The sequence below is a fragment of the Eumetopias jubatus genome, unplaced genomic scaffold (assembly GCF_037043125.1).
Source record: "Eumetopias jubatus isolate StellerSeaLion01/CBP00866 unplaced genomic scaffold, mEumJub1_p1.0 scaffold_13, whole genome shotgun sequence".
NCBI lineage: Eukaryota > Metazoa > Chordata > Mammalia > Carnivora > Otariidae > Eumetopias > Eumetopias jubatus.
In genome coordinates, this window is record NW_028274819.1 from 104917878 (window position 1) to 104940264 (window position 22387).

The window sequence follows — 22387 nt, forward strand, 5'->3', positions numbered from 1 at the left end:
CCACACCTCTGTTTTGAAATAACTGCTGTCAAGTCCCCATGTACCATCCTTTCTAAGTTCTGTTGATTCTGTCAAAAAAAAAAAATCTCGAGGGACGCCTGAGTGGCTCAGTCGTTAAGCGTCTGCCTTCGGCTCAGGTCATGATCCCAGGGTCCTGGGATCGAGCCCTGCATCGGGCTCCCTGCTCGGCGGGAAGCCTGCTTCTCCCTCTCCCACTCCCCCTGCTTGTGTTCCCTCTCTCGCTGTCTATCTGTCAGATAAATAAATAAAAATCTTTAAAAAAAAAAATATCTTGAAGCTTTCCATTTCCACTCTGACCACGCTTGTCTAAGTCACCACTGTCGGTTTCAGCAACAGCATCTTAACAGGGACCATGGCTTTCATTTAACCCATTTACACAAAGCAGCCAAAAAATGATTTTTTAAAAATATAAGTTTATGTCACTTCCTTCTTTTAACCCTTTAGTGGCTTCCTGCTATGCTTTAAATAAAATTCAAATTCTACCATGACCTGTCAAGTCCTTGTTCTCACCGCTATGTTTCTTTCCAACCTCACCTACTATCACTAGACCCTCTGCCTGCTATGCTCCATTAACACTGGCCTCCTTTATGTTCCTCAAACATGCCAAGCTCTCTCCCACTTCAGACTGTGTACTACTGGTCTCTCTGTCCCCAGTTCTTCACACGGCTGGCTCACAGCTGACTCCTCCTCATCTTTCAGGTCGGACCAAATGTCACCTCATCAGAAAGATCTTCCCCAACCACCATATCTAACAGCAGTCAGGCTGCACATATATTCACCCTGTCACTCAATAGTGTTTCACTTGGTTTATTCTCTCTTAACATTTGGATCATCCTAGGTAATCACAAATTATTTTCATTATTATAGCTAATACCTGTATATGCTTTCTATGTGCAGGCACTGTCAACTTAGTTCACCCTCACAACCTGTAAGGCATTATTTTTACATACAAATGAAGAAACTGAGACACAAAAGGTCACACAGGTAGTGTACAGCAGAGCTGGGGTTCAAACCTGAGCACTCCAGTTCCAGAGCCCATAGTCTTAACCACTATGCTGTACTCCCTTTCTGTTTAACTCTTTATTTTTGTTAACATAAGCATCTGAAACGGAAATCTTGTCTGTCTTATGAACAAATGACACACACACAAGACTCAGTGAATATTGGTTTAAATGGTAGTAAATGAATGACCTAACCCTAATTGCCTAATAAGAATATGGGGACTTTCCTACTTGTATCTTTGGTACAGCAGCCAGTGTTGCTAAGTATCTCATAAATGATCCTTCTTTACTTGTCTAAATTCTTTTGATATAATTATTAACCCAGTCCCTCCTCTCCTTAAAATTTATTCCAACTTACATTGCTGTCCCTAATTCTAGTCACATATACATAAAAAGTGGCACTATGCGAGTGAAATAACATAAAAATGGAAAAAAGCATCTTCAAATATTTTAAGAATCCTCTGAAGGCCAAAAAATTTACAATATTCTATTCTTATTCTTTGGGGACTGGCTTGCCTTCTATCCACAAAACAAAAGACAGCAGACAGATGATAACCAGCACTGAGTGCCCACAGCTGGACAACTGGGGAAATAACCAGTATCTAGACTCAAATTGGAACTTTACTACTTAACAGAAAGGGAGATCCCTAAAGAGTATTTTCTTATCCAAAAACTGGTGAATGATAATTCTTACTTCAAGAAATGTCATGCTAAATGTGGCAATTCAGTGACTAGCACACAGTAGTAGCCATCAAACCAGGCTTCAGGATTAGTAACTTCCCTTCTCCAAGTATCTTAATTACCTTACATTACATTTGAGCTCAAAAATATTTATTTAAATGCCAGGCAATAATATTAACATGAACAGAACTAACATTTATCGAGTACCTGTTACATTCTAGATACTGTCCTAGGCCCTTTGACTGTTTTAATGTGCACTATTATTTCAGTTTTACAGATGGAAAAACAGATGGTTTAAGTAATTCATCTACAGACATACACAAGTTAAGTAATTCACCTAAAGTCTTATCACAGAGAAGATGATAAAGCCAGGAGTAAACCCCAGATGGTCTGATTCAAGACCCCATGCTCTTATCAGTAAGATATACTTTCTCTTTGGAGAGAAAAAGATATGAATAAGACATTTTTCCTTTGCCCTCAAGGAACTTCAGTTTTATATGAATTTTATTATTCAAAGTCATTTCACGTCACCCCAGGTTTATGTTTTATGCTGTGTACTGCTAGATTCAGCCAGCCTTGCACCAACAGAGATCTCTTATTACATAGTCAAGTCCTAAAACTCAACTCCGCTGAACAAGCATATTATACTTCCACTAAAAATTAAGCAGTTCCCATAAACCAAGAAAGAAAACAGCATCTACATGATACAGGTAGATCGTAGATGGATTAAATACCGCACGGTAAGCTTCCCTATCTGTGGTGGCAACAAAGGAGATTCCTTCCCTCACTCATCCTTTTCTGCATTATTCCAAAGAAGATGACTGTATAGACATAGACAAGACAGTTGTCTTGCTGGTCTTAAGAAGGAATCTCAAGTAAATTTTATCTTTACAACCCCATTCCATAGAGACAAACTTACCTTTTACATATGTAAGATCAATCCCTTTCTCTGCTGCCAATTTCTTTGCAAGAGGGCTAGCAAACAACCTTCCCTTGGGTCCAGCAGGAGTAGCTGGGCGGGTGGCTGAAGGTATAGGCGCTACAGGTTGGGGAGCTGGAGGAACAGGGGCCACCTTTTGAAAAAAGTTATAAATTGTTAACTCACCACTGTAAAGACTGGTCTGAAAGATTAAGAGCTTACATTTACTAAGAAATCAAAATAACTGTTATCTTTCTCCCAAAGATCATTATGCATATTTTTCCTGCTTAACCAACATAATATAGCAATATGAAGAGTAATAATATAACCTTATGGCAAAGACAGAACCACATTATCTTACTCCCTGATAACATGGAGAGACATGGAATTTAATACTGCTAACCAGTATGTAATATCCTTATAGACTTTCTTTACTTTCATCTCTTGCTGTTTCTTTATTCTCATTCTCTTTCATGACCAACGTGGCTTTGTTTTTACTTAACCTTATTGCAAAATAAATTGTGCTGGAAGGTTCCATGTTGAAAGTATGTTAAGAAGTAACTACTACTTGCCAGCTCCCCACAAATGTAGGTAAGTCAGAAATCAAGTTTTCTCTCACAGAAATGTGTACTACTTAGTCCAAACTCACATGATCCTAACACGTACAGAAGCCTCGTCATAGTGTTATCTAGACCTGAGGTGCATTGTAGATATACAGTGTTTACTGTATAGCATACACAACAAAACTAGCTTCTATGCAAAACAAGCCATGGTATGTCAAGGTTCTAATGTATTGTATAAATAAGCTTGACCCACTATCGTAAGTGAATACCAAGAGTACTGACAGTAATGAAGATTAACTGACCCTCCAACAACAGAAGTTTGAACTACACAGGCCCACTTACACACGGATTTTTTACAGTACAGTACTACAAATGTATTTTCTCGCCCTTACAATTTTCTTAATAACATTTTCTCTATTGTGCTTTAAGAATACGACATACAATAGGTATCATATACATATACCATACAAAATATGTGTCAATTGACCATCTACTGTCCATGTGGTCAGTAAGGCTTCCAGCCAACAGCAAGCTTATTAGTTATTAGTTAAGACTGGGTGGAATCCAAAGTTATACAAAGATTTTCAAGTGCGCAGAGTTGGTGCCCCAGATCCCATGCTGTTCATGAACAACTGTACACAGTAATTTCCATATGCATATCTATACCTAAAGCAGACAAAGAATATGTCACCTCAGCTTTGTTCTCAGCAGGACTCAAGACAGCAAGAAAAAAAAAAGCTACAAGGATCTAACAACTATTAGGGGAATGGTGCACTGCCACATACCTTGCAGATCTCCACAAAAGCACGATTTTTTTTTTTAAAGGTTTTTAAAATATCTTAAGTAATCTCTACATCCAATGTGGGGCTGAAACTCACAATCCTGAGAACAAGACTTGCAGGCTCTACCAACTGAGCCAGACAAGAGCCCCTAACCATCTCCTTCCCCATTTATAGAATCTGAGAGCTGGTAGGAACCTAGAATATCATCCAATCTAATCCCTTAATTTAGAGATGAATATGGTTAAGTGTTCCCTCAAGTCTAGAAGCATACCTACCGGGGGTGGGGTAGATGGTGGTGCTTGTGGTTTTAAATCAGTTACTTCAGTTGGCCTATAGTCAGCAAACGCTGGTATATCTTCCTCTTTTTCCACAATGATACAAAGTGGGGTTCCTAGAGGGACATCTCTTGTGCCTTCAGGGATCAGGATTTTCGCCAGGTAACCCTCCTCCTGTACTTCAAAACCTTAAATAGAAAGAAAGACCATCATGGAATTTAAAGGACTCCACTATCCCACCAAACTCAAAGCACAGTTTTAAGTAAAAAGCTCTTCTCCTTCTAACTAGCTATATAACCTTTTGTGAGTTAATGTCTCTGTGTCTCAGCTTCTTTAGCTACAAAATGGGGATTACAATAATACCTACCTCACAGGGATGTTATAAAAATTATTATTTTTCAAGTACTTAGAAACAGTACCTGGTATAAATACTAAATAGCTGTTAACTAAAACTATGAGAGATTTAGACAGTAGTTAGTTCTGAACATTTTCTTAAAAACATCTTTAAGAGAAGCTGCTATGCAGACCCACAAGACTCCAAGATGATATCAATTGTACCAATATGTCATCAGTTGTACTTCTAAAAATCAGAACCACATGGATGTTAAATTAACGGAGCTACCAGAATTGACAGTGATGTGGGATTATGCGCTTAAAAGTATCTTTGGAGTTTTCAAAGAGGTTTTTTTGGTATTCAACTAAATATTTCAGTGTGAAGAATTATGGCATTACTAGGGTTTCTATGGTGTTGACAAATTACATTTTATTCAGCAATTACTCTTCTGAGAAAGAACTCAAAAATGAACTGTTACAAAAGTAAAACTAAAAGAAGACATTGCAGAGAACAATTTTTGCCTTACAGATCTCTTGGCTTTCTGTTGTGCCCCTCCCCGACAAACACATTTTTGATGAATCCTTCCCTTTTCTAGTTAAGAATTAATATCCAATAAAAGCTATGTTAAAAAAAAAAAAAAAAAGACTCCAAGGCCACAAGAGAGTTTAAAGAATTTGACGAAGGTAATGCTTCTCCAGTGACTACCAGAGTCTCGAATACCATCTCTATAGCAATTCTGGTAAAGCAGATCTATTGTTACCAAGGGGTTTTGTTTGTTTCTAACAGAATCCTTTCTTCTAATAAAATCTTTCGGTTGGAACACAATATGCAAAAAGATAAAAAGGAGTTGCCCTGGTGAAAGTTGGGGAAAGGGTCAGGGCAAAGTAGAGTCCTGTTCATTAAGTCTCCTTTGCCCCAAGGTGCCATCAAGGAATCATGGGGTTTGAAGAACACAATCTAAAAATCACCACTGCAGGGCGCCTGGGTGGCTCAGTTGGTTAAGCGACTGCCTTCGGCTCAGGTCATGATCCTGGAGTCCCGGGATCGAGTCCCACATCGGGCTCCCTGTTCAGCAGGGAGTCTGCTTCTCCCTCTGACCCTCCCCCCTCTCATGTGCTCTCTCTCTCTCTCATTCTTGCTCTCTCAAATAAATAAATAAAATCTTTAAAAAAATAAAAATAAAAATAAAAATCACCATTGCAGAGAATGCCCAGAATCGCCCACTGCATCTTTGGGGACTGGAAAGGAAAGAATAGATCTACTAATATCTATAAATATTATCACAAATAATAGGTTGGCTTTGTTCTGAGCATAAAAATGAATCAGAAAGGGAATATATGGAAATGCAGTATGACGTGTAAACAGGTACATATACATTCTATCTCAAACTTTGAAACTATGAAAGCAATCCAAATCCTGGTTTCAGTTTTCCCTCAAAGTCATCTTTGTTATTTTCCTGCCTTGAAAGTAACTTTCCCGCTTCCTTTTTCCCCCTTGCCCAATTTAAAGAATAGCAGTGCTGATACAGTTTCTCAGTAACACAGTAAGACTAAGAAGCAAACTCTAGATAAAAATAATCTCTAAGTTGACATATCCTTGATTCATGAAAAGTACAACGGGGAACTGACAAATTCCACTATGCACACTTCTGTCATGGCATAGCCTATTCCAGGAAATGAATCCCAAAAATTAAAATTTTTCATGTTATCACTCACTCATTATAGGATAGGACGGCAATCCTCTTCCCTCACTGGAAAACTCAGTGCCTCAACCATTAAGAGCTGAAGAAATCTCACCTATAGTGGCCTTGTCAGTCTCTATCTCTGCCAATAAATCTCCTTCACTTAGCTTCTCACCCACTTTTTTTTCCCATCTCTGAACTGTGCCCATGGTCATGGTGGGAGAGAGGGCAGGAAGAACCACCTGTAGAAACAAACACATAGTACTGCTTAACACATTATTAAAGCCTTGGACACAATGGCACTTAGGCAAGCTTCAGTAGTTTTATGGAATGATAGTGACTGACGATCCAAATTCCCACCTGTCTGATGCCCCCATAACAGCAAAAGATCAATGCCTCAATAACGCCCCACCAGTTGAATCACCCCTTAAGTCCCAAGATTTACAGTACCAGTGATACTCTGACCTCCCCCGCTCCACCAAAGTTAAAAGCCAGGGGTAGACTAGGAAAGATTTCTTTTTAGTCAAAATTAATTCAACTACATATTTAAGCACAGAGCATCCTTTCATCTTTTTTATCACTTAGATTAAGCTAGAATTTTTCATTTTCACAGAATGATCTTGGTTTACACGATTCCACTAAAATTTTGCTGTGCTCTGTATTAGCATCTATCTTTTCACTCAGAGGAAATTGCATTTCTCCCAAACTTCTCAAAAAAGAATATTATGTAAAATTATACACCAACAAATTGGACAACCTAGGAGAAATGGGTAAATTACTAAAACATACAACCTTCTAAATCAGGAAGAAACTGAAAATTTGAACAGACTGATCACTAGCAATGAAACTGAATCAGTAATCAAAAAACTCCCAACAGGGGCTCCTGGGTGGCTCAGTTGGTGAAGCGACTGCCTTCGGCTCAGGTCATGATCCTGGAGTCCCGGGATAGAGTCCCGCATCGGGCTCCCTGCTCAGCAGTGAGTCTGCTTCTCCCTCGGACCCTCCCTCCTCTCATGCTCTCTCTCTCTATCTCATTCTCTCTCTCAAATAAATAAATAAAATCTTAAAAAAAAAAAAAAAACTCCCAACAAACAAATGTCCAGGACCAGATGGCTTCCCAGGTGAATTCCACCAAACATCTAAAGAATAGTCAACACATATTCTGCTCAACTATTCCAAAAAATAAGAGGAAGAAAAGTTCCCAATTCATTCTACAAAGCCAGCCCTGATACCTAAACCACCAAAAACAAACAAACAAACAAACTACAGGCCAATATCTCTGATAAACAAAGATGCAAAAATCCTTAACAAAATATTAGCAAACCCAATCCAACAATACATTAAAAAAAATTCACCACAATCAACGGGACTTATTCCAGGGATGCAAGTGTGGTTCAATATTCACAAATCAATGTGATATATAACATTAGTAAGAGAAAAGATAAAAAACATATGATCATCTCAATAGATGCAAAAAAAAAACATCTGACAAAGTACAACAACCATTCATGATAAAAACTCTCAATGAAGTGGGCACAGAGAGAAGATACTCAACCAAATAAAGGCCTTATATGACAAACCTACAGCTCACATCATACTCAGTAGTGAAAAACAGAGCTTTCCTTCTAAGATCAGGAACAAGGTAAGGATGTCCATTCTCACCACTTTCATTCTATATAGTACTGGAAGTCCTAGTCACAAGCAATCCGACAAGAAAAAGAAAGAAAAGGCATCCAAATTGGTAACTATTGCAGGAAAAATAAATAAATAAAGGAAATAGAGACTCCCACTCCAATAAAATCTAAACATCAGACTGGCTGCTCTCAATGAAACATTGCTTTGCTATTTATATGGCTTGTGTGTCCACTGAATTTGGATGCTTACCCAGTTATTATGGGTTTTGTTTGCTATCTTCTTAGTTTTTTTTTTTTTTAAGATTTCATTTATTTATTTATTGGAGAGCGAGTGAGAGAGAAACAGCATGGGAGGGGAGAGGGTCAGAGGGAGAAGCAGGCTCCCCGCTGAGTCGGGAGCCCGACGTGGGACTCGATACCAGGACTCTTGGGATCATGACCTGAGCTGAAGGCAGTCGCTTAACCAACTGAGCCACCCAGGCACCCTCTTCTTAGTTTTTTTACATCTAATTAGCAAAAGGATTATTCTGAGAGAAAAATCATTTCAATTAATGTCTTGGGAAAGAGGGAAAAAGAAGAAAAACTTAGAACTCTAATTAGAAAATATTTTTTAAACGTTCTTCTTGTTCAGAATTTGTCATCTCCATCTACTTCTTAAAAACCACTGGAGCCAATAATCTCTATACAGATCTTAAAAGATAATTAAGATGCAACTGTAACACTTGCACACAAAGCCACAGATATAAAATGGAGAGAAATGAAGTGTATCTTATGTAGTGAGATAGAGTTTACTGAATAGGATGAAACAAATGTGTGACCTGAACACCACACAAAACTTCACAAGTGGCTGTTAAGAAAAGACCATGGAGAAGAACATTATGTCCAAAAAATAAAATGATTCCTATACAGAAATTTCTACAAATAAACTAAGTGAAAGAAAAGCTTTAGTCTTAATCCTTTAGAAAAGGGCCAGCTGCTTTTTTACCCATTTCCAATATCCAAAACACACAAATATACATCAGATAACTGTAGTATCTAATAAACTGCTGTAGTTTCTTAGAAACGGATTTAACAGAATATTTATTGCCTTCAACTCTTTTGTCTATTCTACACTCATACTTTAATGTCAGTTTCCTCATTAATATTACGGGACTAGTTCATCCACCCTAAGAAAGTAAACACCACATGTCAAAGGAAAACATCAACTGGGGACTTTTATTCAATAGACAATACTAGAGGCCTACTAAACACTCTATTAATACAAAGTGTAGATATAAGTACAAATCATCCTCCAAATCTAATACAATGTTCTTGAATGAGAAATGCCAAGCATTATCCTATTACACTGAGGCTGAGAGAGTTTAAAGGAATGTCAATGTTCACACTCCTGGAAATAATGACTAGAAATAAAATTGTTAATTTGCATATTTAAATCCCTACGTACTTTCTTCTCTTTTTAATCTCTCTTTACTTTCAAATGAGAAGAGCTAGCCATAGTTAATGCCAGTTTCCAGGATGTGATGGCCATATATGAAAAATAATGAATACTAAGTTTTCTCGAGCAAACAACCAGAGGCTGAGCCTCACCTGCATGTGAGTGGGAAATGAGCTACCAGGAGCCTGAGCAGAAGGTGTAGGTGATGAAGCAGGGGCAGCAGGGGTTGGTGCTGTGGCTGCCTGTGGGGTAGATGCTGCCGAGGAATCCAATGTGTAATTTTTAAAGGCCTCAATATCCTCAGGCCTATGGAAGAGAAAGAATGTGTAAGTACAGGGGATTATAAAGCAAATTTAGCTCCTACAAAAGTAGTCTCAGAAGTCTTTAACTCCTATTTTCTCAGTTCTGGGTCAAAACACTCCACTAAGCACCTGAGTTCCACAAATTACCAAGGTACTACTCACTTTTCAACTGTGATACAGATGATCGCTCCAACTGGAACATCTCTGGTACCTTCAGCAACCAGTATCTTTGCCATGTAACACTCTTCCAGGCTCTCAAATCCAACAGTGGCTTTATCAGTTTCAACCTTTTAACAAAAAGCAACTTAGGCTTAAGGCTACCAGTATGAAATTTATTAGACTGTGCCTAGAATCACACAGTTCAACGGTCATGTGAAGATAAAGCCTCTCTTAATAGACCTGAAAGGAATTAGCTAAAAAATCAGCCTGGCTAGCTGCTGACAACTTATCTAACCAACCTTCTCTAATATCAAGTTGTAAAAAACATCTTAAGTTTCTTCAGCAAAAGGGATAACTACCTATACGGAGAGCTACCAGTCAGTTTAGCTAAGCCAGTTCCTTCTAACTCATTTCCATGTTTTAAAAAACTTACCTCTGCAATTAGTTCACCCTCATTGATTTTTTCCCCTTCCTTTTTTTCCCAACGGGCTATGGTGCCTGCCTGCATTGTGGGGGAAAGAGAGGGCAATGGAACCTGGAGGAGAAAAAGGAGAAACACTAAATTTAGAAAACGCTACCTCTCGGTTTGGCTTAATGCTTCATTCAGTTGTATTTAATGCAGAGTGTACTGAGTCCCGTCCCGCGCTGGGCACTGGGGACAGAAAGGGAGCTCCTGCCACCAGCCCTCCAGTGACAGAGCCCCTGCTCCACAGTCCCCTGGGAGCACGTAACTCAGCGGACATTCCACAAACAGCCTCAGGTTTGTAGCTCTTCTTTCAGTGGAACAGATCAAGAGACGAACGCCTGGAACTCTTTTCCTTCCACGGAATTAATAGATCAGGAGAGGTAAATTGGCTCAGGAGCCACAGCAAAGCTGGGTGTTGAAGAAGAGACAAATGATATATACTGGAAGAGGGATGGAAGATCACTGAAGCCTCAGAGGGAGGATCCCGAGGCTAAGAAGTCTGCCCTGAAGGACAAACGGGGTCCCGCGAAGGGCAGGTCTGGGGCTCACCTTCTGATGCGGGGGCAGGCTATAACAGCGGCGGCTGGACGATCCCAAAAGCTGCAGCAGGAGGCGATTCCTCTGTGTGGCCCACGAGCTGGGACTCCAGCTGCAGAGTGCCCGGACACGGCCATACGCCGTGGTCCCACTACTGCAACGAGCCGGAGCCGCGCCAGCCCGCGGGGTCACGCCTGGAGCTCCCGGGTCCTCCCGCAAGGCCGCCCACCGAACCCCGAATCCTGCCCTTGGGGCCGCATTCTGGGCCCGTCGAGCACAGACGCGCCACATACTGCCAGCAGCCCCCACAGCCCGAAAGCAACGCCGTCTCCGGAGTGACCTCTCCAAGAGCAGTGCGGCGTTGCCGTCAGCCGCGCCGCACAGCCGCACACTGTCGTAAAATGGGCTCCAAAGCTTCACTGCACCCCTCCCCAGACGAGAAAGACGTGGAACGTCCGCTCTTCCTGCAGGGAGTAGGGGAAAGGGTGGCCCACAGCGGGTACGGTAGAAGACTATTTTCCAGCCACAGGGGCAGGGGCGTTCCAGCGGAACCAATGCAGGCGCAAGTTTGGGAGAAATAAGACGCGGAGAGGGTGGAAGGTAGAGGCATCCTAGGACTGGCATCTCAGGGTAGGACGGTGCCTAAGCGACGGGACGGGCACGGCCGTCAGGGAGGGGCTTAAAGAGACCGCGAGAGCCTGGCTGATGGAGGCCGAATGGCCTGAGAGGTGGGCTGAGGGGGAGTGGTCAAGTTTTGAGAAAAGCGGGAAAGGGAGCCGGAGGCCAAGGGCGGCGTCACGGAGCGCTCGGGCAGCCTGGCGCGCGGAGCTGTCCGAGGGGGTCAGAACGTTCTGGTGATGTGCGGTCCGCCTCTGCTGACCCAGCCGTGGCCAGGTTTGGGGCCTCGCTCCGCGCGGCCGGTATCGATTTACGGACGTTTAATTTCAGGTTTGTAGCATAACCGGAAATCAGAGTGAACAGGTTTTCCAGCCGAATGGTGTGAAGGGCAGCCAAACGGAAGATTCATTCCCCGGTTAAGGTGTGCTGCAGCGGGACTAAGCATGTATGCCGTGTGAAGATACAAGTTTACAAAACAGATTTTCGTTTCTGACTTACTATAGAATCCCTTTAAAGCGCAAAAATCTTTGTTATGCTTGAAATATTTCGTACAAAACTACAGACTTTAGTATACTATCCGGTAAATAATGGAGGTTGAAGGCATGTCGTTTGAATTAATAAACGAGAAGTTATCTACAACATTTGTTAGGTATACTTCTGTTGTAGGGTTATCATACTACAAGTGAAAAATACCTCATTTCTAAGCTGAGGGTGACATTAGATTAGGAGGTAGCACGTGCTGTATTTATACGTCCCCATTGTACAGATGGTCATAGAACACGAACACAAAAAAATAGGAAAAACCAACGTGTGAAAATATGTTCAACCTTGCTAGTAATTAAACATTTGGAAAATTAAAACAGCCAGGAGGCACTATTTCATACCTACTAAAGTAGTAAACTTTAAAAAGCAAAAACCCAGGGGCGCCTGTGTGGCTCAGTCGGTGGAGCGTCCGCCTTTGGCTGGGGTTGTGATCTCAGGGTCCTGGGATCGAGCCCCACATCGGGCTCCCTGCTCAGCGGGGAGTCTGCTTCTCTCTCTCCTTCTGCCTGCCTCTCCCCCAACTTGTGCTCGCGATCTGTCTCTCTCTTATAAATAAAATCTTAAAAAAAAAAAAAAAAGCAAAAACCCAGTATTAATGGGATTACAAAGAAAAAGCACTCGTTGAGTGGACCGAATACAATAGTTGTCTTTATAGATGGCAGTATAAGAAGTAACAGACTGGGAAAAAATGTTTACATCCTCCCCCAAAAGCCTATTCTAGTACTCCTAAAGCATTCAGAATAGGGTAAAAACTGTCTTAGTGTCTTTATAACAAAAAGAACTGATAAACATAACTCACCAAAAATGAGGAAAGTTCACGCAGTCACAGCTGCCTAACAGTAATATGTAGGCAATACAACTGAGAAATAAAAAATTTCCAGTTTAGATGGAAAAGCACATTGGAAATTATAAGAGTAGAGCAATTATATTACAATTATGTAAAACAATAACTATTGGAAGAATAATTGTGATTAGTGAAAGGGCTTATACTGTAACTTTATAAATTATTATGAAAATGTTTTAGTGATTTTGAATTGACCAGAATATCTTACTACTTCCACTGTATTTGAATTTAATAACTGGATCTAAATTAGCCTTTGTATGATACTATCTTCGGTTTGCTGTTCACTTCCTTAGGTAGGATTGCTTAAACCTGGGTTTGTATTTGAATATACTTTTTTTTTTAAGATTTTATTTATTTGTTTGACAGAGACACAAGAGAGGGAACACAAGCAGGGGGAGTGGGGGAGGGAGAAGCAGGCTTCCCGCTGAGCGGAGAGCCTGATGCAGGGCTCAGTGCAGGGCTCAATCCCAGGACCCCAGGATCATGACTTGAGCCGAAGGCAGACGCTTAACGACTGAGCCACCCAGGCGCCCCTTGAATATACTTTTGACAGGTGTAAATGACAGGAGGGCACAGGTCAAACAGTCCGGGCGGTCAGCCCTGAGAGAATAGGTCTGAACTCCCCTAAACAGATTTGATAACAGAATTTAAAGGAAGGCCAAAACTCTAAGGTTTGAAGTAGAGAGACTTGTAGAATGGTGACAACCGATAGGAAATGGGAAGATGGAAAGAGGAATTACTGAGTAGTGAAAGATTTGAGTTAAGCTCTTTACATATTTAATTTTAACATAATGACCTAATTAAAATGGCTTGTAATTAATAGTTGAAAATATGTAATTGCAAGTCAAGTAAACGCTCAGGACTACAAATGTAGATACATAAAACATTTAAATTGAAGTGATAAATGAAGCTGACCTAAGTTTTAGGAAGGCAGCTTTCAAATTAGTTTGGAAATTCTGGTTCTTTTAAACAGGCATTTCTGAAAGTCTCCAATTAATGTTTCTCGCTTTTTCATTCAAGACTTTTGTCATACAGCTTGTACTCAGGTTTTTATTTGTTTGCACATTTATATATAATTTCAAAAGAAGTGCTAAATCAATGCATTTTCTTTGGCAATAATAACGTGTTTTGTGCTTACATTTGAAATGCCAATGGTAAAATATCTATAGCAATAAAGTGATCCTTATCTCTGTTCCCCAGGTGATGAGTAAACATGCTACCAGGGAGATCACTTGAGGAAATTGACTTGCACTAAATGTAAATGGCTTTGCTGATGAATTTCAGTCAATAAACGCAAGTGAAAATGACTAATGGTATTTAGTTTGCAAACTCCATTTTATTCATGGTTTGTTTCTGCCTTTTTTTTTTTTAATTAGTTCACAAATCGGGTACATACAGGCAGTTAAAACTGGTTATCACTTTGATAATCAGAAGCCTCTGGTATAACACAGTCTTCATGAAAACATAAAACAGGGAGAACGCATGGTGGTAATCTCTATGAAAGCAATGGTTGCAAACATCCATGTTTCTAAGAAAATATAACTTTACATATATATTTTAAGCAAGCTATACCTCTTACATAAATTCAGACAACAGGAGTGTGCAATCATAACGCTTCTTTTATCGAAAAAATGAAAATTATTATAATTATGACATAAATGCTCTTAAGTAATTAGAGTCCTGTTGGATTGGATGTAGAACATAAAAGATATTTTCCCTAATTTACAACCAGCCTGGTCAAAAAGAGCTGAAATGTTAATCAGTAAGTAGGAATGCCATTAACTGAGTTTAACCCAAATTCTTTAGGTACAAATTGTAAAGTGTTCCAATTCCAGCTAATTTAGGGAACTGAGTGAGAATAGTCATCAGTTTTTAAATGACGACTTTTGAAGGAATTGAGCTTTCTTCTAAATTAGTTTTTGTGAGAGGATCTTTTTTTTTTTAATCTCACAGGTTTAGAGGTTATTTTATGAACTCTAAACATTCTAGTTCCTTAGTTTTTTCAAAAAAAGAGAATTTCAGTGTTAGGATGAACTATCCCACACAAATGTCACCAGGGGACAATACTATGAATAAGTCAAGAGGCTTAGAGTGCAGCCATAGTGTAAAAAACAGGAATCTATTCAAACCAGAAGGAACCGATGCACACGCTTCCTCAGAAGGTTCCTGTCTTGAGAAACTGGAATGGGGATTACCAACACATTGTACACAAAAATTACTGGAGTGACACCCTGTAATGGGGGTGTTTAGTTATTACCCATGGCATATGAGATTATTGAGCTAAAGGGGAAAAAAGTATCTCCTTCTCACCCCTGAACTCAACTTCAGCTTTCTATGGAGGCACTAAGGCCATGCAGCTCCTCTTCCAAAGGACAGAGATATAAAAGCCAAATAAGGTAGAGGACTTTGAAATTTCTCTCTCGTTTAATTTTCTCTGAATAGCTAAATTCTACATAATGGTGAGAATGTTTGCTCAAAGAAAACTGACAAGTAAAAACTAACTTAAGAGATATTCAAGATAAATCGTACTGGAACTACAATAACGAATTTTGGCCTGATAACCCTCATGCTGTCTTATAGCAAAACACTAAAATTCATGCAACAGAGAAATCGGTGACATGAGGACCTTTTCTCCAGACTTCCGGGGGGGGGGGGGAACAGACTCAGAATATCCTCTTTTCTTCTGTTTGCTTTCATAATGAATTATTCTTGCTTTTGACTGACTTTCCCAAACTTTCCCAGTCATTTCTAATGAGAAATTCTTCAGTAGGAGAAGATTAAGTAAACTTACTGAAAGATACCAGGTATCTTTTGAGCTCCTTCTGTCTGCTAGAGGAGCAATCAAATAGATTATGTAAAACTACCTCCACAATCAAAATGGCAGGTAGAATTAGAACCAGGAGTTAGTTGTCATTAGTATACTTGTAATAAAATAAAGCTTGTTCTGAAACCACAAGGGTAAGAAGAGAAGAGCCTGTATAAAAGCTACTGGGTTCTCTAGAAAATGGATACAGTATACAGAATGTGAGAACATACAGAACTCACACTCAAGTTATAAAAATAGACATGGTTCTCAGACAAAAAGCAAATGAGTACAAAAGAATTCTCCAAACATGAACTATTCTTAAAAGACACATCTATATAAAACAACAAAATGTCATTTCAGAGCTCCAATGAGTAGTCTGTTGAAATAGCTGGAAAAGGGAGATGAACTAGAGACAGACAGGTCAAGAACCCAGAACTGACTTGTCTGACTCTCCTGGTTGGCAGTGTACATCAGTGGTCACAGGCCGACTGCTTTTGGGAATGAATGTGTGTGCGTGTGCATGCGTGCGTGTGCGTGTGCGTGCGCATGTGCGCATATATATGTATATACATACATACATATATATGTATATGGCTGATTAGTTGATGGTGCTTGGTAAATGACTGAGAAAACCCAAGTTATTAAGTAATCTCTGGAAGTTTAACTCTTTTCTTTTAGCTTCTACACTTGACAATGTTGCACATGAGAAAGGATTCAAGGTTTTTTTACCCAGAATCAACCCTGCCATTCACAACTCATGCTCCATGCCCCATGGTTCCTACTGTGCCCTCAAGGATCAACCTAGACTAAATATATAATAGAAAATAACTTGAAATGAAGAGGGGCAGACCAGTAACTCATGCTCAGTACTCACAAATACTGAAATTAATGGTCTGTCTCCTTTTGACTGCAAAGGAGATACCATGAGCTAAAGGAAGTCATGAGAGAAAGAAAGTCAAGAAAATATGGGTAGCAGCACCTTTCCATACCCGCCTAGATTTTTAAGGAGACTTTAACTCCTTATTCCTTTCAAACACAAAGTTCGTCAGTTGGAAGGGGAAAAAAATGGCTCTACAATGGAAGAGTCCCCAGAGAAAACTAGCAGTACATGAAATGTGCCCTCTGTGGGCTGAAGGACAAGTTGCAGAACCAGTTAAGACACAAGAGGCAACCCGAGGTCTTACTTCATCATGGTTTTAGCAAAGTATAGCACAATATGGGCAGCCCTTTTTCCATCCAATCAACAATTCAGCACCATCCATGTCCGGTCCAAAAAATTCCTGAAGAGTGGGCATTCATCTTTGGTACCACTTCATGAGTTACTCTTGGTTTGCAATAGCTGCAAAGAAGCAAAAAAGCTGGTACCTTTGCCTTGTCTGTGAGTACAAATGCTGGAACTCTGATTGCTGCAACCATTGAGGCCAATTAAAATAATACTGTAACACATAGGAGTGATGCATCCAATTCCCAGGTTCCAGATAATAGCAGCCATGCCCCGACAGGAGCGGGATCATCCGTTCCCATTGGTTAAGGCCTTCGGTTTGTTGTCCTCAGAGTAGAATAAAACACTGTGTTCCCACGGACAAGGAACTCCAGATGAACCCATGGTCTACAGGTGGATGGGGGGATTTTAAGTACCACATATGCCAGGCACAGAAACAGTACTGGCCCGGGGCTGTCACACTTGGAGAAGCTTCTGTTTTGGCAGCACGGATTAGAAACTTCTTTGTGTATTCTGGTTTTAGTCCTCTTTCCTGAGTGAAACAGCCAGGGGGTGCCAGGTCCCATAAGCCCCCAATCTAATACTCAGCATCAATTCTCTCCATGGTCTTCTTCCACCCAGGCTACAATTTTCCCTTCCCACCCAGGGATGGCATCATCATCGTGGAAAACCTAGAGGAAGAAAAAAAAGCCACAGTGAAAAAATAAATAAGATAGGGAGTCTATCTAGACAGCTGCTGCTGATAAAACTAAGATCTCAACACAGAGGATAAGAACATATAGAGGAAAGCCTTAAGTTAGAGTCTACATCCCTTTGGTTTCATCCCTAAAGTTATAACTAAATAGATATATAATGTTTTTAATATATGTACTATATTACTGTATTTTGTATAATAGATTATGTATATTATACAGAATATAATATATACTATATCCTATTGTTGTATTATTATATATTATTAAAATTACATAACATATATTCTTAGTTCCACATCTATGAAATGGCAAAAGCATCCCTAACCCTGCTTTGCTTATAGAGATTGATTAGAATTAATAAATTACTAACCATACAGCACTTTAGGGTCCTTAGGAGAAAGCAATAGCACAAGCATTACAAAAATGAGAAAGGGTAAAATTTTCGTCCCAGGTAAAAGGTTAGAAAGAAGACCAAACAACAGGCAGTTCTTTTTATTCATTCATTCAATTTTCTAAGCCACTAATAGAACAGGGCTATTAAAGCATTTCAGTGTGGAAATATTTATGAAATAAAACATTGGCTTTAATCACAATGTGATTATGTCAGAACCCAGAACTCTCTTCCCTATATTTGGCAGATGGATTACAAAGAGAAGCATAGGCCAAGAAAACAGTCAACAAGTTGAGAATAAGCATAGGAGCTTTCCAGAAGTTCCTCATTTTCATTATCTGAGAAACTATCATCATGATATACAGTTCCATATATTCATGCCTGTTTATTTTGCTCAACATAGGAAGCAGAAAGGTTTCTAAGATTTGGCTACAGATAAAGAAGGGACCCCAAAGCCAAGCCTTCATTCAAGCTTAGGTCCTTTTATTTTCACTAATAAAACTTTCTCTTTTCGAAATAAAGAATTCTATCCCAGTTTGGTCAAAGTGATTAAGTCCTTGAACTGAAGAAGCTGTCAACTCCTTGTGCAATTCCCTGACCACGTCGGTCTAGAGTCATCAGACTGGTCTGAGGCTCTGGGAAATTCCTCTGACCTGGTTAGGGAACTCGGGTACTTTGGGTACTGGTCCCTGAGGAGGAGGCTCTGGGGTTCAGGAATCACCAGTAATACCCCCCAGACTCCCCAGGGATTCTGTACCTCCTCTTTGACAGTGCCAAACTCAGGATCCAGCGCCTTGAAGTGATACCGGTGATTTCCCTCCCGGTCAATAGCTGCTTTAAAATCCTTTAGTGTCACCTCCCCCAACCTGCAACAAAAGGCAAGGCACTGAAATAGACTGTTTATCAATATTTTGGAAAGATGAGAGGTTAGCTTTAAAGCCAGGCCCCTGCCAAAGACTCTCCAGGAAGAAATGGCATGGCCTCGCTAGTCCCCTGCCCCTGATAACCCAGACAATTCAACAGCAGAGGTCAGGGAGCCACCATGAGGGAAGGAGAATAGCATTACAGACGGGGTGATCTGAGAATTAAAATAGATTGTTTCGGCAGCAGCCAGATCACTTTTCTCTGTTTTACTCTAGAAATAAGACATCACAAGGGCTCTAAATCTAATTTGTTGAACTATCAATATGTCTAAGTTCTCTTGATTTCCTTCTTTGCAACAATACTCCATTTCTCTAGGCTGGTAGAGTTAAATCAGGCATCACTGTCTTCATCCTTCCAGCTTCAGAAAGCTCCCCTTTAGCCCAGACCAACTAAGCGAACTCTCCAGGAGAGGGACATCCTATTACCTCTCTCAGTTGTTGGTTCCAGAGTTTAAAAAGTCTTTCTTTCAAAGCCATTTACCTTACAAGGGAGTATAAATGAATGTTTGAAGGTTCTTAACATGAATTCTCAGTTGCTTAGATGCAATCATCAAATATAGGACCAAGATTAATGACTAATAGCCCTGAAGAGCCAGGCTGCAATCCATGGCTATCAATGGGGGCTGTTTTGAGCCCTTAAAAAATGATTTTTCCTAACGGAACACACCTGTATATCAGGATTGGAAGCACTATTATTGTGTCTGAACCTTGCAGCAGATCATGACTTGTCCCTTGTAGTGCCACTGAAACTAGGATCCCAATCTGTATTCTTACTACACCGTACTGTTTCTCAAACACTTCTCAGCTCATTCAGTGGGCAGTAACTCATGATTCTGCCTCCTGTCATTACTTTGTCCTTTTAAAAAGTAAAAGAGAAATAGTGATCCCCAAATCTCACCTCTTTGGTATATTGACCATGAAGGGTGTAAGTGACCGGTCAGTGAAATAGAGCACTTTAGTGCAGGTGCTGCTGACAGCTGGAGAGCTCTGTGAGTGAGGCAACTCTGCAATCAGAGAGAGACTCCATGGTCAGAATTTGCTCCCAACACCCCCCCCCCATTTCCTGTCATTCAACGTGCTGCAGGAGAATGAAGCTGCCTGAGGTCACAGCCCAGCTTTCACACCGTTGCAAAACACCAACCACGTCCATAGGGTGTGATCCACAGGAAGTCACCGCTAGGGCCACGAAGCAGGAGGTGCTTCAGACATGGACACTATCATGAGGCCACCATTTCTCACCCATTCCAGGTATTTCTACCAGGGAATAATGAGTGTCCTGACAGGCATTGTTGCTCAGAGTCAAAAGAGGTCAAAGAAGCCAGACAAGATTTAAACTAAGGAAGAATGGACCCACAGCAAGAGTTGCAGATGCTGCCAACATTTAGACAGTGGTAGAGAATGTCGCGCAATTCATGAAAAGAGAAATGAGCAGGAACAAGAACCACAGAGGAAAGTAACCTTAGAAACTCCGATTCCAAGGGACTTCATGCTTCCACTGTGCAAGGTACAACTTATTTTATCCCTTAGCTACACAGAATCTGTATGTATTGGTCCCATGGTTTGTTTGTTTTTTTAATTTTATTTTATTTTTAAAGATTTTATTTATTCATTTGACAGAGAGAGCATGTAGTCAGGGAGAGCTGCAGGCAGAGATGCAGACTCCCCACTAAGCAGGGAGCCCGACGCGATGCGGGGCTCCATCCCAGGACACTGGGATCATGACCTGAGTCGAAGGCAGATGCTTAATGACTGAGCCACCCCGGCGCCCCCCAACCTCGGTCTTGAGGGTGGGGCATTTGCAGTGATCCTACACTCCCCACCAAGGGTAGACAACCTCCAAATATATGAGCCCAAGACAGTGTCCTACCAGGCTCCCAGAGGTAGACAGTTCTCTTTTCCTTTTTCCATTCCCCCTTGCCAAAATGGGTCTTCACCTTTGCCTGGGACAGGGAGGGAGGGGAAAACATATTTGCTGCTCTTCCCTATTGGCTTAAGGCTTTTGTTCCTTAGGGAAGAATGTTTCATGCTTTTCCTGCAGTGGTAGCTGCTCCCCATCTCTGGGCCTCCACCACCAAGAGAGGTTTTCTCTAGACTCTCTTCCCACAACCAGTATTTTTCATAAGCACCCAATAGAGGTCCATAAAGAGCCTGCAAGTGTGTGCAAACTCCTCTTGCATCTGTGGCCCCAAGAGTTCCTCTCCTCTCTGCTTAGCCTTGAGCAATTACAATCCTAGCTGAATTCTTCCATTCTTCACATATGGTGGCGCCATCTTCCTCCCGTGCTCTGCCACAAGTACACCAGTGCTTGCATCCGGTCTCTCCTTGGAGGCACCCGTTCGTACTCAGACTAGTCAGTGGCCCTATGAGCTCATCTCTCTCATGGGTTCAAGAAAGTCATGATATTTTTTAGGTTACCCAACTTTGTCTTATTGTTAGGGTAGGAGCAAGACTCCTTCCAGCCTTCTACATCCTAGCCAGCAGTTGGATATTACTTTTTTTAACTAACTTTTCTTAAATGGAGGTAAAATTCACATAACACAAAACTCACCATTTTAACCATTTAAACTGTACAATTTAGTGGCATTTAGTACATTCAGTGTTATGTCACTATAACTACTATCTAGTTCTAGAACAGCTTATCATCCCAAAAGGAAACCTCATACCCATTAAGCAGTCACTCCTTCCCAATCTTGGCATCTGTCTGATGCACTCTATTTGTTGTCTCTATGGATTTGCCTATTCTGAACATTTCATATCAAAGGATTCATCCAATTTATACCCTTTTGTGTCTGGCATCATTCACTTAATGTTTTCAAGGGTCATGTGGTAGCATGTACCCATACTTCATTCCTTTTAATGGCTGCATAATATTCCATGTGTGCACATGTCAGAGTTTGTTTAAACATTCATTGGGTGATGAGCATTTGGGTTGTTTCCACCTTTTAGCTATTGGGAATAATGCTATGTACATGTGTGTGCAAATTTTTTTTTCTGAATACCTGTTTTTAATTCTTTTGAGTATATACCTAGGAATGGAATTATTGGATCATACAGTAATTCTATATTTAAGTTTTTGAGGAACCACCAAACTGTTTTCCACAGCAGCTGTACCATTTGACATCCCCACCAGCAGTGTATGAGAGCTCCCATTTCTCCACATCCTCAACATTTACTTTTCATTCATTTAGAACTAGGGTATCTCACTGTGGTTTTGATATGCATTCCCTAACGACTCTTGGTTTTAAACATCTTTTCATGTGTGGATTGGCCATTTGTTTATCTTTGGAGAAATGCCTATTCAATTCCTTTGCCTGTTTGTTATTGGATTCCTTTGTCTTTTGTTGTCGGTCTGTAAGAGTTCTTTATGTATTCTGTATCCTAGATCCTTATCAGATATATGATTTTCAAGTATTTTCTCCTATTCTCTTTGTCTTTTCACTTTCTTGATAGTGTCCTTTGATGCAAAAAAGTTTTTAATTTTGATGAAATCCCAATTTCCCTATTTTTTCTTTTGTTGCTGACTGAGAATCCAAGGTCATGAATATTTTCCCGTGT

General features: G+C 40.4%; 2 protein-coding genes across 2 annotated transcripts in view; both read right to left on the reverse strand.

Moving 5' to 3' along the window:
• DLAT (dihydrolipoamide S-acetyltransferase) overlaps positions 1-11154 on the reverse strand; it is a 37343-nt gene extending 26189 nt beyond the window's left edge. Inside the window, exons 1-7 of the mRNA XM_028105821.2 lie at positions 10803-11154; positions 10221-10322; positions 9791-9915; positions 9479-9632; positions 6373-6499; positions 4243-4430; positions 2623-2776 (exon numbers count right to left, since the gene is read on the reverse strand). Of these exons, the coding sequence (XP_027961622.1) occupies positions 2623-2776; positions 4243-4430; positions 6373-6499; positions 9479-9632; positions 9791-9915; positions 10221-10322; positions 10803-11081 (1129 nt within the window). The 5' untranslated portion in view covers positions 11082-11154. The remainder of the gene's footprint in view (positions 1-2622; positions 2777-4242; positions 4431-6372; positions 6500-9478; positions 9633-9790; positions 9916-10220; positions 10323-10802) is intronic.
• A 4303-nt stretch (positions 11155-15457) lies between these two features.
• Positions 15458-22387, reverse strand: part of DIXDC1 (DIX domain containing 1) — a 57535-nt gene continuing 50605 nt past the window's right edge. The window contains exons 18-20 of the mRNA XM_088017522.1: positions 19731-19836; positions 18667-18775; positions 15458-17494 (exon numbers count right to left, since the gene is read on the reverse strand). Coding sequence (XP_087873648.1) covers positions 17414-17494; positions 18667-18775; positions 19731-19836 — 296 coding nt within the window. The 3' untranslated portion in view covers positions 15458-17413. The remainder of the gene's footprint in view (positions 17495-18666; positions 18776-19730; positions 19837-22387) is intronic.